General features: G+C 34.3%; 2 protein-coding genes across 4 annotated transcripts; one reads left to right on the top strand and one right to left on the bottom strand.

Moving 5' to 3' along the window:
* Positions 1 to 4,089: 4,089 nt before the first annotated feature.
* LOC107945794 (aconitate hydratase, cytoplasmic) lies at positions 4,090 to 10,682 on the top strand. 2 transcript variants are annotated; one of them, XM_016879924.2, is made up of 20 exons: positions 4,090 to 4,363; positions 4,486 to 4,584; positions 4,811 to 4,971; positions 5,114 to 5,206; positions 5,338 to 5,523; positions 5,755 to 5,916; positions 6,141 to 6,285; positions 6,380 to 6,522; positions 6,599 to 6,655; positions 6,740 to 6,819; positions 6,940 to 7,015; positions 7,366 to 7,551; positions 8,006 to 8,073; positions 8,159 to 8,277; positions 8,365 to 8,486; positions 8,678 to 8,776; positions 8,862 to 9,341; positions 9,656 to 9,754; positions 9,932 to 10,174; positions 10,316 to 10,682. In XM_016879924.2, exons 1-20 carry the CDS (start codon positions 4,360 to 4,362, stop codon positions 10,388 to 10,390), a joined length of 2,697 nt encoding a protein of 898 aa, XP_016735413.2. In that variant the 5' UTR covers positions 4,090 to 4,359; the 3' UTR covers positions 10,391 to 10,682. The 2 variants fall into 2 exon arrangements, with proteins under 2 accessions (XP_016735413.2, XP_016735412.2); XM_016879923.2 differs by having other exon boundaries at positions 4,092 to 4,363; positions 4,480 to 4,584.
* A 1,118-nt stretch (positions 10,683 to 11,800) lies between these two features.
* On the bottom strand, positions 11,801 to 14,837 carry LOC107945793 (probable prolyl 4-hydroxylase 10). Of its 2 annotated transcripts, none has more exons than XM_016879921.2 (8): positions 14,435 to 14,837; positions 14,249 to 14,333; positions 13,631 to 13,728; positions 13,438 to 13,535; positions 13,149 to 13,278; positions 12,854 to 13,041; positions 12,580 to 12,668; positions 11,801 to 12,139 (listed from the first exon to the last, which is right to left on the bottom strand). In XM_016879921.2, exons 1-7 carry the CDS (start codon positions 14,629 to 14,631, stop codon positions 12,595 to 12,597), a joined length of 870 nt encoding a protein of 289 aa, XP_016735410.2. In that variant the 5' UTR covers positions 14,632 to 14,837; the 3' UTR covers positions 11,801 to 12,139; positions 12,580 to 12,594. The 2 variants fall into 2 exon arrangements, with proteins under 2 accessions (XP_016735410.2, XP_016735411.2); XM_016879922.2 differs by having other exon boundaries at positions 11,801 to 12,319; positions 14,435 to 14,795.
* Positions 14,838 to 17,409: the final 2,572 nt, after the last annotated feature.

The following is a 17,409-nucleotide window of genomic DNA, read 5'->3' as shown; positions in this document are numbered from 1 at the left end:
TAAATAAATCCTAATTACAATAATAACTAACTTAACTACCATTTATAGAACTAATAAAAACCAGAAATGAACATGAAAACAAGCTCTAAGGTATAAAGAAGAAGAACTAAATCCTAAAAGATGAAGAGAAAAATGTAAAACTAGCTTATGTGAAGTCTCTTTCTCTCACAACCAATGTTGGTCTATTTTAGAATTTTTTTCTGACCAAACATTTTTGCCCAAATGCCTCTTAACGTGTGTTTCTTTTATTGGTGTTAAGGTTAGACAAAGTTTGCCATTAAAGTCAATTTTTGTCTTTTCTTATTAGGGGTATCGCGATACCTATGGTCTAGTATCACAATACCCACGTCAGTCTTGACTTGGGGGGATCTTTGGGAGTTAGGTATCGTGATACCCATAGTTGGTATCGTGATACAACTATAGCTGGCCTTGATCCTCTTCAATTCAGCACTGTTAGGGGTATCACGACTTCTAAGCTCTGATATCGCAATACCCCCTTCTAAGTGATGTTTTCACTCACGTTCGGGCCTCCAATAACTCTCTACAACACTCAATCAACCATTAGATTCCCTATGTCTCATTTGGCCATTTCGAGTATCAAAAGTGGCATAAAATGCACTATTTCACTTATTAAGCCGAAGAATGAAAACTAAGTAAAAATAGGACAAACACGTATAAGTTACTCAAAAATAAGCTCTTTAAGCATCACGGGGAGCCTAATTTGACACATCAAATTACAGCAAATCAGTGATACACCCTTTGCATTTAGCATGACCCTTGTCATATCTTCAATCATGCAATTATTTCTTTCTTTCAATAATGTTGTTTTGTTGTAATGCCTTTAGGGCAAATAACTTATGTCGGATGCCTAAATTGTCACAAAAGTCATAGAATTCTTCATTCTTGAACTCTATTTTATGATTACTCTTGGTTCTAACTATCTTTCCAACCAATTGACTTTTCTCATTCATTAACTTCTTACGGCAACTTCTTAAAGGCATTAAATGTGTTTGATTTCTCTTGAAGGAACTTCACCCAAGTGAACCTTAAATATTCATCTAATAAACTAGAACGTAGCATTTACCACTCATGGTTTTTGTTTGCATAGGCCTCGTCAAGTCCATGTGTTGTAGTTCAAGTGATCCAATTATTCTAACTAGTTGCAACTAATGGTGCAATTCACATTGTTGTTTTCCCTTCACAATTTCTCCATAAACTTTGGTAATAGCTTCCCTACCTTTGGCAACCCTTTAACAACATTATATCCCACAAGCCTTTAAAGTGTACATGACCTAGCCTTTCATGCCATAGTTCAAGGTCTAAAGAGCTAACATGATTGCAAATCATAAGTTCAACCAAATTATAACAATTGCCGAATGCCCAATCTCACTCCATAACAAGCTCATTAGATTTTCTAGTTACCTTGTACCTTTTCTTTGTGAAGTTCACCAACATTCCTTAGTCAAAAAGTTAATTATACTAATCAAGTTGGTTTTCAAACCTTCCAAAAGGAACACGTTTTCAAGTTGTGGCATTCCTTTAACATTCAATACTCATTTCCCAATGATTCTTCCTTTTTTACCATCCCTTTTTTACCATCACCAAAGGTCATCCTGTCTTCATGATTCTCTTGAAATTCTTTAAGATAACTTCTATTCTCAATCATGTGCCTAGAACAACCATTATTGAAATATCATATATTCTCAATAGTAGCCTTCAAAGATTTTTTGAGATATGCTTTAGTATCTCACCATTTATTAGACGAGTTATTTGAGATGTGGTAATTGGTTCCACACTGCATTATAAGGGGTTGCTTCCTTCGACTTTGGAGATTGATGAGTGCACTATTTTGTTCAAACAAGGAACTAATTTTTTTTATAAAAAATTAGGAACTAATCTTGAGTGCTAAATAATTATTTTTTATTCCCACCATTTTTTTGTGTGAATATAACCTCATAAGTAGATTAGATTGTTATTGAGAAATGTACAGAATGAAATTATATCATATCATAAATTCATTCTCTAAATTGATGTAACGCAAATGTAGATTTGTGACTAAACTATATGCCAATATTGTGTCTGTTCTCTAAAATTTGCTTCTTATTATTTTTCTTCATTCATTACTGTCATGATGTATTATTATAACAATCTACTAATCGAATGAGTTTTAGCTCAGTTGGTATAAATATTATTATCTATGTAGGAAGACGTGAGTTTGAGTATTTTGAAACTCATTTATCTTTATATTAAAATATTGAGAAGAGACTATGGATAATTGTAAATATTTGTATAAAATGTTAGTAAAATTTGAAGGCTTACGCCTTTAGTTGCTGGGAACCGACTTTTACACAGTTTAAGACGTGAAGGTACAAGCAAGCTGTCATGTTTTGATGGGAAAATAACATAATGAAGAGATCATTATTGTTATTATTACCACCTTATATTAAATGCAAACTAATGGGCCTTGGCCTGACCCAGCTCATGGACTTTTTTTTTAACCTCATTATTATTTAGGGTAATATATTAAATAAGTCCTCAAACTTTGTTAGTTTAATAAAATAAATTCCTGTACTTATATTGCATCCAAATAACCTAAGTAAGCCCTTAAATTTTGTTACTTTATTTAAATAAATCATTATACTTTTATTACGTCCAAATAAACCCTTAAATTTTAATTGGTACCCAAATCAACTTTAATCTTTGACGTATGTTTAACTAAGCCATTGTAGTATAAACGTAGGCTATTATTCCTTATATTGTATTTTCAAAATATTTAACGTTTAATAATTTCAAAAAAAAATTATTTCAAAAATTTTAAATCACTAGTTAGTTTTGTAAAATTTTTTGTTCAACGTTTATTGACTTTAGAAGTAATATATAATTCTGAATGTGTAAACAATTCAATCGATTGTCTGTTAAAAGTTATATTTTAATATTATTTAATAATTTCATTTCATTTTTAATTAATTATGCTTACACGCCTCTATTTTTATTAATTTTTTTTGGTAGAAAAAACACAGCATAAAGCTATTACATCAGCCCGTCCATATTAAATTGAATTAGAACCATTACAATCAGCAACCAACACATCTTTTATCGAATCCGGCGGAGCTTCAAACAATTGGAACGAGGAGTTTCTTGTTGCAACATTTTTAGTCATGTGATTCACATCACCATTCTTATCCCTTGGAATATGATGAACTCTTACTTCACATTTCCTACGCAGCAACTATGTAGTAATCTTAATTCCACCAAACTACTATTGGAGCTTCCCCCTCCTAAAATCAATTTAACCAAAAGTGTATTATCACATTTAACTTTGACATTTTTAAGCCTTTTCCCCGTATTATGAAAAGACCTTCCACCATCGCTCTTATTTCAACTTTAAAAGTTGATTCCTTGTCGAAGCTCATCACTTATCCACATAACCAATTTGCATTCGAATCCCTTTGAACTCCTCCAATGGATGTATGCTGCACACAGAGTGACACCTCTCCATCAGAATTAAGCTTTATCCATCTCATTTCTGGAGGAGACTAAACCGAAAGATGGAGCATGGAACATGAGAAAGTATAAAATGATTTTTATATTTAAAATGATTTTTAGTTATTTAAATTTCATGTTAAATGAAGATCAAAACTGAAAGTATAAAGTAAATAAAATAAAAGAAAGAAGGATCAACTTCACTTTTACGCAATATTAAATGTTAAAAAATTTTAAATGTACAATATAAGGGAGAATGGCCTGTTTTTACCTAATGATGGATTAAAGAATTGATTGAGTGAGTAGCAATTAAATTTTCAAAGCTTATTTATAAAAATTACCGATAAATAGTTGGAAAAAATAGAAGTATTTGAATTAAATTTAAAATTGTTGAGGAGGATTTATTTTACCTGTGGCTATACCAGGAAAAAATACAAGGGTTTATTTAGATAAAGGGTCAAATCTAAGTATTTATTTAAATAAAGCAAAATGTTTAAGGGCTTAAATGAAAAAAGAAAGTGGCATTTGCCAAGCACAAGCCAAAAGCTGTTGAAAGTTAATAAAAAAATATTAAAAAGAAAAATACAGATCAGAATAAATCGAATATGCAAACACGACAAAGCAGACCACTTCGTATTCCCACATATCCTAATTTTGCTTTGATTTTTTTTCCTTAAGCCTTTCCGCTCTCCTTTTCAGCATTATCTTATATAAAATAATAAAAAAGGATTTTTAAAAAATCATTTTAAAGTGCTTGTGTTTGGTTGAGTTCACGGAGAACGAAGCCTCACCTACCCCTGCCTTCAACCCAAATCTCACATTCTCTTTTAGATCTCGCTTTGCTTTCATCAATCAATCGTTTATTGGCTGATTACCATGGGTATGTACTCTACTCGAATGATATCAGTTTCCTTTTTCTCATTCTTCTCTTTTTTTTTTTTGCTACTTTTTTAGAGATACATACTCATCTAACTGGTTTTGAAACTTCAATTTTAGCTTCAGCAAATCCTTTCAATTCCATTTTGAAGACTTTGGAGAAGCCGCAGGGTGGTGAATTCGGCAAATACTATTCTTTACCTGCTCTCAATGATCCAAGGATCGGTTAGTTTCTTCTTTTAGATTTTAAACTTCGTTTGGTTGCCGATAAGAAGTAGGAAAGGGAATCAAGTGAGTAAAATGAATTAAATCTATGCTTTTTTTAAGCTAATCTGATATTATTCAAACCCAAGAAGCTCGCTTTTCACTTTTTTTTCGTGTTTCTTTATCTTCATTCAAACAAAGCCTGTTATCTTTTGGTTGATTTGAGATTTTGATGCTTATTGTGCAGATAAACTTCCTTACTCTATTAAAATACTTCTTGAATCCGCAATCCGTAACTGCGATGAGTTTCAAGTTAAGAGTAAGGATGTTGAGAAGATCATTGACTGGGAGAACACGTCTCCCAAACAAGTTGAGATTCCGTTTAAGCCAGCTCGAGTGCTTCTTCAGGTCTGTTGGTTATCCGAAATTTTACCACGATGGTATTGTGTTAATGATAATGATGAGTTATTTTTAATGCTAACTTGCATTGCTAGGAATACTTGTTTTCTAATATTGTTCTCTGATTCATTTTTTTCTCTCTTTTTTTCAGGATTTTACTGGTGTTCCTGCTGTTGTTGATCTCGCCTGCATGCGAGATGCTATGAACAAGCTTGGTGGTGATTCTAATAAAATAAATCCCTTGGTAAGTTATGCCCTTAGTTTTAGGGGTGCTATTGGACTAATCAAAGCAATGTTTAATTTTTTAAATTGTGATTTTTTAACCTGGAAAACTGTTCTAATCATTGGTTTATCATGAAATTATGATGTTTGCAGGTTCCTGTAGATCTTGTTATTGATCATTCAGTTCAGGTTGATGTGGCAAGGTCAGAAAATGCAGTGCAAGCAAACATGGAACTTGAATTCCAACGGAACAAAGAAAGATTTGCTTTCCTCAAGTGGGGTTCTAGTGCATTTGATAACATGCTTGTTGTCCCCCCCGGATCAGGAATTGTACATCAGGTAACAAGCATTTTTTATGCTACATTAAGAGATCATAATCAGTTCTTAATTGGCTGTAAATAAATAAATCAATGCTACTATTGTTGCAAATGATTTGTTATAGTGTGAAGGGGGAAAGGAATTTCATACTGCTACTGACTGGCTTTGTTTAGTAAGAAAACAGAATACAAGTGTTTACCGGCATTTTGTGTCCTTATTCCTTAAACAAGTTTCTCTATTCTTGGTTTACAGGTCAATTTAGAGTATCTTGGAAGAGTCGTTTTCAACACAAATGGCGTGCTTTACCCTGATAGCGTTGTTGGAACAGATTCTCATACAACTATGATTGATGGTTTGGGTGTTGCTGGCTGGGGAGTCGGTGGTATAGAAGCTGAAGCTGCCATGCTTGGCCAGGTTAATTACTTACTCCACTTATTAATAGGTTACGTATTACAAAAGGAGGGAAAGGAGGGGGAAGGAAGAAAAAGAAAATTTATGGAGCTCTTTATGTGGCTAAGAGTCCAATTAGCATTAATAAATTTCTTCTTTCTCTTAGTACATTGCTGAAAGCATGAACTTTAATTTTGATTAGTAAAACTCCTTAGTTAATGATTGTACACTTGCCTTTTTGCATGTAGCCCATGAGCATGGTCTTGCCAGGTGTTGTTGGGTTTAAACTATTAGGAAAGTTGAGGGATGGTGTGACAGCTACCGATTTAGTGTTGACAGTTACTCAAATGCTGAGGAAGCATGGGGTTGTTGGCAAGTTTGTCGAATTCTATGGTATGGTCTTCAATACAAACACTGTGGTAACTTCTTCTTTGCTTCTTGTGCTACTTTTATCTAATCGTAAATGTATCCCTCTATCCTTATACAGGGGAAGGCATGAGTGAATTGTCATTAGCAGACCGTGCAACTATTGCCAACATGTCTCCTGAGTATGGTGCAACCATGGGGTTTTTCCCTGTGGATCATGTCACCCTGCAATATCTGCAATTGACTGGCAGGAGTGAGGAGACTGTAAGCCCCTTAGAAAAAAACTTTGTTTCATTTGATGCATCGACCTTTAGTTTACTGACTTACTACAATCATGTAGATTGCAATGATAGAATCTTATTTACGGGCCAATAAGATGTTTGTAGACTACAATGAGGTAAATATTCCTTACATTCTTTCTTCTATGATTAAAAAATTTTCAGCATACAGTTCCCAACTAAGAATTTGTTCCTAAACTCAGCCTCAGATTGAGAAAGTGTACTCTTCCTACCTGCAATTGAAACTTGAGGAAGTTGAACCCTGTATATCAGGGCCCAAGAGGTAAAGTTTTATTTTTTTGATATCTAGAAACTGCAATCTTCTCTAAAATGAAAAATCTTGTTTAATTTTTGGTATTCCTGTGATTAAGGTTTGTCTGAGTATCTGATTGCTCTATTGCAGGCCTCATGATCGAGTTCCTCTGAAAGAAATGAAAGCGGATTGGCAGGCATGCTTAGACAACAGGGTTGGATTTAAGGTATGATCTTTATAAATTTGGGAAGAGTGTGCTTCTAGGAACACTGAAGTGGTGATGGGGACATTTAAATGTTAAGATTACTATGTGCATATAAAGTAACACTCTTCAAATCTACTATTAAAGGTGGGATGATATTATTTGATTATTCTAAAACTTGAGTGTGATGCTTAGACACAAATGATGAATTCTTGAATAGTGTGGAAATGGTATATCATCTGATCATATAATAAGAACTGTCTGGTCCCTGAGTTTTCTCTTACCAAAAGAGGAGCTGAAAAAAATTGTTTAGTGCATCCTCCTCCTCTACTGTTCTCTTCCCCTGTTCATGTTCCCTGCATCTCTTGTTACAGGGATTTGCTATACCAAAGGAATCTCAGGATAAGGCTGCAAAGTTTTCATTTCATGGGACTCCAGCGGAATTGAGGCATGGAGATGTGGTTATAGCTGCTATTACTAGTTGCACAAATACTTCAAATCCTAGTGTGATGCTAGGAGCTGCTCTGGTAGCAAAGAAGGCCTGTGAATTAGGATTGGAGGTAGGCTTTCTCTGCTTTCCTTTATGTCTACATGTATGAATCTTTTCATCGTTGAAGTAATTGATAATGGGAAAATCAGAAGTGATAGATCAACTAGGTCAGATGGCCCTTGATTGCAGCAATGTTGATTCTTTGTTTATTGCCAATTAGATTGTCTGTTTCATATTTTTGAACATTGCCAGTATGAGCTACTCTTAAAATTGTAAAATTCAACCATTATTCTCTTGGAAGATTTCGAAGGATTATGTTATTAAAAGGTAGAAAATTCTCTTTTAGGTTAATCTCTTTAAAATAGCAAATTATTCGATGGAAAAATATGAATTTTTTGTTTTGCCTTAAAATGATATTTTGACCTAGAAGTTTCGAGGTAACTTTTTCTAGCCAGAATGTTTACATGGTACAATTATCGGAGCAATAAGCCTTGTTGCATATTTTTGGATCATTCCTTTAACAGGTCAAGCCATGGATCAAGACAAGTCTGGCTCCAGGTTCTGGGGTTGTAACCAAATACTTGCAGAAGAGGTACTTATTAAGCTGGAGGAGTATATTGTCCATATGATAAATGCTCTTCTTTATTTCATATTGCTAACTCAGTAATTCACTGCAGTGGCTTGCAGAAGTATTTGAATCAGTTAGGGTTTCATATAGTTGGATATGGATGCACTACATGTATTGGGAATTCCGGAGATATTGATGAATCTGTGGCATCTGCTATCTCTGAAAATGGTAAATTTTTTAACAAGAATATACTTGGTTATACTTGCATAAGAATGCTTGAAGCTGACATATTGGCTGTTTTCTACATGCGTCCAGATATGGTTGCTGCAGCTGTGTTGTCAGGAAACAGAAACTTTGAAGGACGTGTACACCCTTTGACAAGGGCTAACTATCTTGCTTCTCCTCCTCTTGTTGTTGCCTATGCTCTTGCTGGCACTGTATGTACCTTCATGTTATTATAATTGGATCTCCGTTCATGAATTTATGTTCTTGAAATTGAGTTGTATACCTTCTATGATGTCTTCTTGTTATCATAATTTAGCCGCTTTATTTTTTAACCTCTTTCTTTATTCATTCACTTGTTTATTCTTAAGATCAAGAATATTTCTCAATAGACACAATGTTGCAGGTAGATATTGATTTTGAGACAGAACCCATTGGTACAGGGAAAGATGGAAAAAAGATCTTTTTCAGGGATATTTGGCCTTCTAGTGAAGAAGTGGCTAATGTGAGCTACTGGGCCTGCTTACCCTTATTCCTAGGCTTAAAATATCAGGGACTAATACTGTTTTCCATTGTTGTTCTGTCCTCAGGTTGTTCAATCAAGTGTGCTGCCTGATATGTTTAAAGCTACATATGAAGCAATCACCAAAGGAAATCCCATGTGGAATCAGTTACCTGTACCCTCTGGTAGCCTTTATGCGTGGAGCCCAACATCAACTTACATCCATGAGCCACCCTACTTTAAGGACATGACCATGTCACCTCCAGGTCCACATGGAGTGAAGGATGCCTACTGCTTGCTTAACTTTGGAGATAGTATCACAACTGATCACATCTCCCCCGCTGGTAGCATCCACAAAGATAGCCCTGCAGCCAAATTTCTACTGGAGCATGGGGTAGATAGAAGAGATTTCAACTCTTATGGAAGTCGGCGTGGTAATGATGAAATTATGGCCAGGGGTACTTTTGCAAATATCCGACTTGTGAACAAACTATTGAAAGGAGAAGTTGGGCCTAAAACAATTCATATCCCCACTGGAGAGAAACTATCTGTGTATGATGCTGCCATGGTAAATTTCTAATCTTAATTCAGCATATGTTTCACATATTATGACTTACCAGTAAAATATAACCTCTGCATTATGATCTATCTGAGGACGTCATATTTATTTGTATGACTAGCATTCATCTCATTGTTTTTAGCAGAAAAGAGCATTTACCTCATCGTGCTTGAGGGTTCTATTAACTATTAAGTTAATGCTTTTATATTATAGAAATCATCGTGCTGAAGTTGCATTTAAATATTTTTATTAGTTGTTGAGCTTCTCCACGTAAAGTGGATTTTTATAAGTGAATTGTAACAGAATTAAATTTTATTTAACAGAGGTACAAGACTGCAGGACAGGATACCATAATTTTGGCAGGTGCTGAATACGGGAGTGGAAGTTCTCGAGACTGGGCTGCAAAAGGTCCAATGTTATTGGTGCGTTACTGGTTTGACTAACAAGAATGCACCATTCGATGGTGCTTGTTTATATATATACATATCTTGTTGTTTCCTGAACCACTGCTGGTTTGAGCGACAAATTGTAGATCTTGCTCCTCTATTTCTATGCAGTTTGCGCTCTCCTAATAATGCCATTAATGATGATGTACTCAGGGTGTAAAAGCAGTCATTGCCAAGAGTTTTGAGCGAATTCACCGTAGTAATTTGGTGGGCATGGGCATCATTCCCCTATGTTTCAAGTCTGGAGAGGATGCTGACACTCTTGGATTGACTGGCCATGAGCGCTACATAATTGATCTTCCAAGCTGTGTGAGCGAAATTCGACCTGGCCAAGACGTGACAGTGGCTACAGACAGTGGCAGGTCATTCACCTGCACTGTACGATTTGATACAGAGGTACGTACTAATATGAAAACAATTTTGTCATTTCTTGGCTTTTGTTAAAGGCTGAAGGAGCTGTGCTCCATCCTTGAATAATCAAATTTCTTTCCCACTGATTCACTGAAGGAAGCATTGGTTACTTGAACTAAAATGCAGGTGGAACTGGCATATTTCAACCACGGAGGCATTCTGCAGTATGTCATCAGGAACTTGATCGGCGCAAAACAGTGATTAGGCTGTGTAGTGTATGGTTGCGGAGTTTGACGAAATATTTCATAACCGTGGTTGCTGCACATTTAAATGGGGTTTGTGAACTGAAACTATTAAGTTTGCAGCAAAAGTTTAAATTGAATAAAAAAATTGGAAACAGAGGTGGGTTGGGATTGAAGGCAAGGCAATGCCAGTTTCAGATAATAGAAAATGCAGACATGAATTTTGTTAAACCAAGATGTGCTGATTACATTAGATGATGACCAATTCATGGATATATATATATAATATTGGCATGTCTTTTATCTTTTCATCTTTCACTGTAACGTGTTGTTATGGAATTAATGGTTTCCCACAAAGGTAAGCTATGTGAGTACGTCTCGATTGAGGTTGGGCAGTCATGTCTACGTGAGGATGTGGTATGCGTATGGTATTAATGTCATTGTTATTATTACCTACCAATCAACCCAGGCCACACCTCTTTCCTATGCCCTGTCACTAACGGCTGCAGATTTTAAAGTTGAAAACGGCGTCGTTACCAAGAAGCTAAGAAACAGAGTTAAGTGGGGTTCATAATATGGTCGCATTAGGTCAGCAGGATTGAACCTCGACTGTCTCTTTCAATTCAGGATGTATTTTACGTTGACTTTTTAAGCTGTCAGAATGATAAAAGATCAAATCAAGCCAATCAAAAATAAAACTTGTGTAACATTTCAATGTTATAAAACAAGGCTTTTAGTTTCACCAGGCTTTTTAAATGGAAACATTGTTCAGAAAATTAGTGCCATTTTTTTTATCACATATATTGTAAAATGGCGATTTTAACCAAAAAAACAAATATGTTAATTTTTTCCCAAATGATAAAAGTTAGAAACGTTGATCTCAATTTTTTTATTGAATGACATGTCATCAAATCGGCCTTTTTACACATATTATAAAAATATTGATTAATTACTTAAATAATATGAAACGAACCGTGCATGATTAAATTGACATCAAATTGTCAGCTGCCATCAATTGTGATAACTTGGGCTTCCCTTTGGCTGAAAATTAAAAAAAAAAACCAAATTACTGTTTTTTAATATATTTTCATAAACAATTTGGAACTCATATTATTTTGATAAATAATTATGACTTTATAATATTTAGTAAAAACCCCCATTAAATCAAACTCATATTTTTATTAATTATCTACTGTATGTAATGTTTAGATTTACTATAATTGAAATTGCCAATTGAACCGATAACCAAAAATCTGCAGCGATTCAATGAATTCAATCTTCTTTCAAAGCAAATCTCTTAATCTTATCTGATTTTATAATCATTGAATGAGATTACTGTAAGAAGTGTTAGCATTTGATGCCGTGATTTGCAAGAAATGGAAGTTTCAAGGAGGGCACACAGGGCATAGAAAATGTGAAAGGAATCTGATTTTGTCAATATCACTAGTTTCCTGATTCTCATTAATAGTCATTATACTCATCCGTCCTTGTGCATTATTACACTTTGAATGCATAGTGGTAGTAAAATATTAAATCGCTTTACTGAGGTAAAAAATGGAACAGAAACAAATTAAAAAAGATAAGGAACACAAACAAGGTTGGAGCATGAATCCAAGTAAGCATGATAACACACCACTGCGACTACACAAAAAATGAAGAGAGGAAAGGGCCAAGCACTGCCCCATCCTTGAAGCACAATGGTCCCTGGAGCTCTTTAACTTTCCAGCGTACACTCAAGATAGTAAGAAATCCAAGTCAGTTCTGTCAACTATGAACCAAAAAAAGAAGGATTTAAGATTATGTATGAAGATCATTTACAGGCAAGGCTAGCATGAATACCCTCATGAAAGTTGTGTCAAGAACAATGGGAGATTGAGGGGCAAATGCAGGAATAGGGGTTTCTGTTCCCTTTCTCTTAACAAAGAAGAAATCAGGTCCCTTCAGCAATCTGTTCCGACAGGTCAACTCTTATTCATTTTAAAATCATCTAGATATACCATTTCATGAACCTACTTCTTGTTTAATGCAGAGTCATGCTCAATTTAAGATGCATACCAATATAGCATATGGTACAAATTAATATTCATAATCATCAGCCTAACTTAAGGGGTCTAGATCAGTATGGGCGATACCGTACCGGTTGGCATACAGCTTTTCTTTTGGTATATTTGTAATTTTGATAAGTGAAATACTAGATAGAAAAGTTACCTGTATAACGGTTGTTTAAACCTTGTACTCATTGACACGCATCCATTTTGTAGACGACCACTTATTTCCTCTAATCACAGGGCAGCCTCCTGGATAACTTAAAATAGTAAGTTATAAATTATCCTAGAAAATAAAAGAAGAGAAAGTAGGGGGAAGATTTGATATTAACTTGTGATAAATTAAGTAATGCAACAAGACAGATGAGGGACATGAGTCATGTCATTCAAGAATTAAAGGACCCTTGGCAGCAATTTAATTTGTGACTAGAACTAACCATGCAGGCTTGAAAGATCCAGAGTTGCGTCAGGCTTCATGCTCCAAAAAAGTAATGCATCACCCATCTTTGGTCTCACAGAAAGTCCTCCCTTTCCACATTCAGATAATTCATTCCACCAAGGCACAGCACTGATGTTCCCCTTTGCTGAAGGAAACACTGTCTCTCCTCCTTCTTCAACATCTGAGCTGTAAAACGTTTAAAGAAAGTAGAAAAAGAGCAAATGTGAACTTCCACACAATGCACTAGGATAATAAAACACAGGAAAGGTATGTTATATGTTCATGGTACTTACAGGTACATAAGGACAGTAGCTATGCGCTGGCCCCCGTTCCTAGTATTGACCTCATCCTTGAAGTAGTCATAGTGAGGCTCATATTTTTGGCCAACTTCATAGTGGAGAACTTGAAGTCCTTCCCCATGCTCTGCATATTATTGCGTTGCCATGAGTAACTTTACAACCATGGATAGCATAAAGAAAGAAACTGATCTAAAGCAGACCCTAAGGAAGAAATTACACTAGTAAAGGCATTAAAAACAATTGTGACTGATAAATTCAGATAGATTCAGATACTAGTACAGACCAACTGGTATGAAGGTAAAATCCGCAATCCTTTTCTCAATGCTCTTAATAATCTTATCACGTCCTCTAGGTAGAAATGTTCCAGAACTTGTACGTACCCTGCACGCAAACATCCATGACATCTAATATAATAGAAGAGTTAAAGAAGAAACAAAAACAAAACTATATATCAAATCACAGTAATAATTACATACCTACTATCTTCACTCTTCCCGGTTTTACTATCAACAACTTTTGATTTTTTCATATGAGGCTTGGCAAGATCGATCAGGTATTCACATTCCTCCATGGACTGCCAATTTTTTTTACAACTAGAAGTTAGTTTAGGTTTAGCTAAAAGATACATGTTAAAAGTATGAACTTTATCTACCTTCCCTTTCACCTTGGATTAAGGGTGAGTTTGGATGGGCGGTGCATGTGGCGGTGAGATTAGATACCGTAGCGATACTGTAGCGTGAGACAAAAACTAAGCTAAACGCACCGCACCATACCAATCGCCCATCCAAACGCACCCTAAATCATCTTATATCACAGGGATCCCCAAATTACTAAGAATATTTAAGATGCATTTCTTTATACATAATTCCCATTGCATTTTCAGTTTCAAGTACTAGAATACAAGAAGTGTCTCTAAGCTTGAAATTCGAAATAAAATATCTCAAAAGGCTAATGGCTTACAAAAAAAAAAAAAAGATCGCTTGCTTCACAAGTAGTGTCAATCGCAATACCGTTTCGGTTAGAGTTAAATATAAAATTGAAGAGGAACAAAGAAAATAAGTGAAATATTCATCCAAAAATTTTGAGAAACTGACCAAGAAATTATGGTAGACAAAAGCTCTAGGCTCCCAAGAGATGGCTTCAACCCACTGTTCTCCTCTGGCTTCATCAACATAACTTCTGGCAATTCAAAAAAGAAAAAGAAAAAATGGCTTCAAAACAACCGCGGTTATTATCAGATCGCCTTCCAACACAACCAAAATTTTCAAAAGAAAACTAACCTGTCGACGACGTTATGCACAATGGAGCTCAAATCGTTGGGCTTAGGAGAATTTCGGGAGTCACCGCTAGGAATGTAAAAGATTCCGAGGCCCAAAAGAATCAAAATGAGGAAGGTAAAGATGACAAGCATGGCTAGAAACATGATTGAGGATGAGGATTTCCGAGGCGGAAGGCGGGAAGACCTGGGCTTAGCCATTAGTGCTGAAAACTGGGGAGATCGAGACCTGGAATTGCTTGGACTGGGTGTTTAATAACTGAGTCCAGTTGCGAGTTATGTCTTGAACATTCTATGTTTGCTTTGAGGTTGGTTGGTTTATAGACTCTGTATAATTGTCATTCTGAAACTGCTCTCCTATTCCTTCTTAAATTGCTTTTCCATATATATCCTTCTCTCCCTTCATGTTTTCTTATTGGTAAAACTACTTAAAGGTCCCTTTTATTATACCAATCTTATCGAATTAGTCCTTTTATTATCATAAAGAATCAAATTAAATTAACTTTTAGGGTAAACTCCAAAAATAGTTACTTTTGTTTTCCTCAAATTATATTTTAGTCACTTATGTTTAAAATGTTACGTTTTAGTCACTTACATTATTATTTTGTTACGAAGTACTCACTCTACTGTTAAGCTCCGTTATCTCCCTAATAGCTATCCTACGTGGCAGTCTTAATGGGTTTTAAATGCCAACTTGGATGTCCTACGTGGCAGTCCAAATTAAATTTATTTAATTAAAAACCTATTTTCATCCTAGCAACTAGACATTCAAGTTGGCATTTAAAACCTATTTGGATTGTCACGTAGGACTGTCGTTAGGGAGGTAATAGAGTTTAGCGGTAGAGTGACCACTTTGTAACAAAACGATAATGTAAGTGACTAAAACGTAACATTTCAAACATAAGTTACTAAAATATAATCTGAGACAAACAAAAATGATTATTTTTATAGTTTACCCTAACTTTTAATAAAGTTAACACATACCATTTAAAATATTATATTTATTACTCATTTACCCTGTTAAAAGTTAATCTGAACTAAATATTTCTATTATATTTTTGCTTAGTATCCCTAAGATTTTGTTAGTTTATTTATTTTTATAAGGATAACACAGCTCAAATTTTCAAACTCCATTTGGCATGATCAAAACTAGCAGGGACTCCTTTCATTCTCCTTTTTATAGGAGTAATATTCTAAAAATATATTGTGGATTCATTTCAAAATTGGTTAAATTAAATTTTGTAAAATTTTTAAATTACCCCTGTATCATGATCTTATAATAGTGCAAAATTATATGGCTAAAATGCTAAATAAGTCCCCTGAAAATAATTTAAAAAATTAATTAAGCCTAGGGTCGAAAAGTGTATCCAATTAAGCCATTTGAATCATGATTTGTATCCAATTGAGCCCCTTGAATTTATTTTTCCATTAAAGCCCTTCACAGGTCGTTACGTGCTAATATGGTACCTAAGGTGGCAAGCTAATATGGAAAATTGATGACATGACAAGTTGGAATGGAAAAATGATATGTAGGGCTTAATTAAATTTTTATTATTTTGTGAGGACTTAATTAATTTTTTATTATTTTACGAGGGCTTAATTGATTATTTCATCTTAATTTAAAAAATAAAAATTATAAAAAAAATTAAAACATCATTAAGTATTATAAATTATAAAAAAATAGAAATTATTTAAAAAGTATAAATAAAATAGAAAATTATCAAAATTACAAAATTTATTAAAAATTAATAAATGTTTATAAAATAAAAATTTCTTAAAATTTTATTAAAAATATAAAAAAAGTTTATTAATTTTGTTGGTTCGGAATTATTGGTTTGGGTATTAAAGAAATGAGGAGATTAAAGTGTGATGATGGTTGTAGTTGTGTAGACGGTTAAGTGAGAGGTTTGAGTGACGATAACAAGTTCAGTGCTTAATGACTTAAGGTGAGCGATGGGTAGAGGTATTCATAGGTTACTCCAGTATACTGTTCAAAAAATAAAAACTATGTAAATTTTAAATTAATATTTTACATATCTTATAATTAAATTTAAATAAAATATTTTATCAATTTTTAAAAATAATGAAACAAACCATTTCGACAAGCCAAGTCTAGTTGGGCTTAGACTTGAAAAAGTTTTTTAAAATTGGTCTAAGCTCAACCTACCCCACAAACACCTCTAATAATGGGTAATGTTTTAATTGAGAAAGAATGATGCAAAAGAAGTTGATAAGGAGGTTAAGGTATGATGTACAATAATGTGTGAGAAAAAACAAAAAGGTGTAGTAATGTATCACCCTATACTCGACCCGGTTATTAGGTCCAAGCTACAGGATGCCACATCCGTTGCCAGAAAATTTACAATCAATTATACATCATACAACCATTTACACATGCAAATAAGTATATTATGCATTCATACTATGCTACATAATCATTTCTGAGTCTCATACAAGCTTGCAAAAGCTATTTTTCTAACATGAAGTCGAATTAAGGACAAATTGTAAAGTTTTTAGACTTGAGGGTTGGCGCCGCGACATCATCAGTCACTGAGTTACGTCGCGACTTCAGACACCTCAACGTCACAACGTCACTCATTATCGATCTATGTCACAATGTTGAGGACTCGTGCTCATGATGTTGCCTCTATTTTGGCAAAGAACACATTGGCATATTTTTCATGCTTCCTAACAAACACTTATCTACTTCTATAACATCATTCCATAATTAATACAACATCATTCCATATCCATCTACACCAATCCAAACATATGAACATTTGAAACCAAGCATTTAATATAACATACAACACATGATCATCATTGAAACTCATCCAAGTCATTTATCAATCTAGTCATATCAAGCTACCTCATTTCAAATTCACATACATTTTACCTATGCAAATTGAAAAAAAAAACTTATATGGTCTTAACATGAATCGAAACAAACCATAAACTAAACTATATTTCATTCTTAAC

This window comes from Gossypium hirsutum, chromosome D12 (assembly GCF_007990345.1).
Source record: "Gossypium hirsutum isolate 1008001.06 chromosome D12, Gossypium_hirsutum_v2.1, whole genome shotgun sequence".
Lineage (NCBI taxonomy): Eukaryota > Viridiplantae > Streptophyta > Magnoliopsida > Malvales > Malvaceae > Gossypium > Gossypium hirsutum.
This window is presented reverse-complemented; position numbering and strand designations above follow the sequence as displayed.

Excerpts from the sequence above, each read along its gene's own strand:
- LOC107945794 (XM_016879923.2), top strand. Across the intron at positions 8,278-8,364 it reads ATCTGCTATCTCTGAAAATG|ATATGGTTGCTGCAGCTGTG; the intron begins GTAAATTTTTTA and ends ACATGCGTCCAG. Across the intron at positions 8,487-8,677 it reads CCTATGCTCTTGCTGGCACT|GTAGATATTGATTTTGAGAC; the intron begins GTATGTACCTTC and ends ACAATGTTGCAG.
- LOC107945793 (XM_016879921.2), bottom strand. The coding sequence starts at position 14,631 with ATGGCTAAGCCCAGGTCTTCCCGCCTTCCGCCTCGGAAATCCTCATCC. Across the intron at positions 14,334-14,434 it reads GTGCATAACGTCGTCGACAG|AAGTTATGTTGATGAAGCCA; the intron begins GTTAGTTTTCTT and ends TTGAATTGCCAG. Across the intron at positions 13,042-13,148 it reads GCTACTGTCCTTATGTACCT|CTCAGATGTTGAAGAAGGAG; the intron begins GTAAGTACCATG and ends AACGTTTTACAG.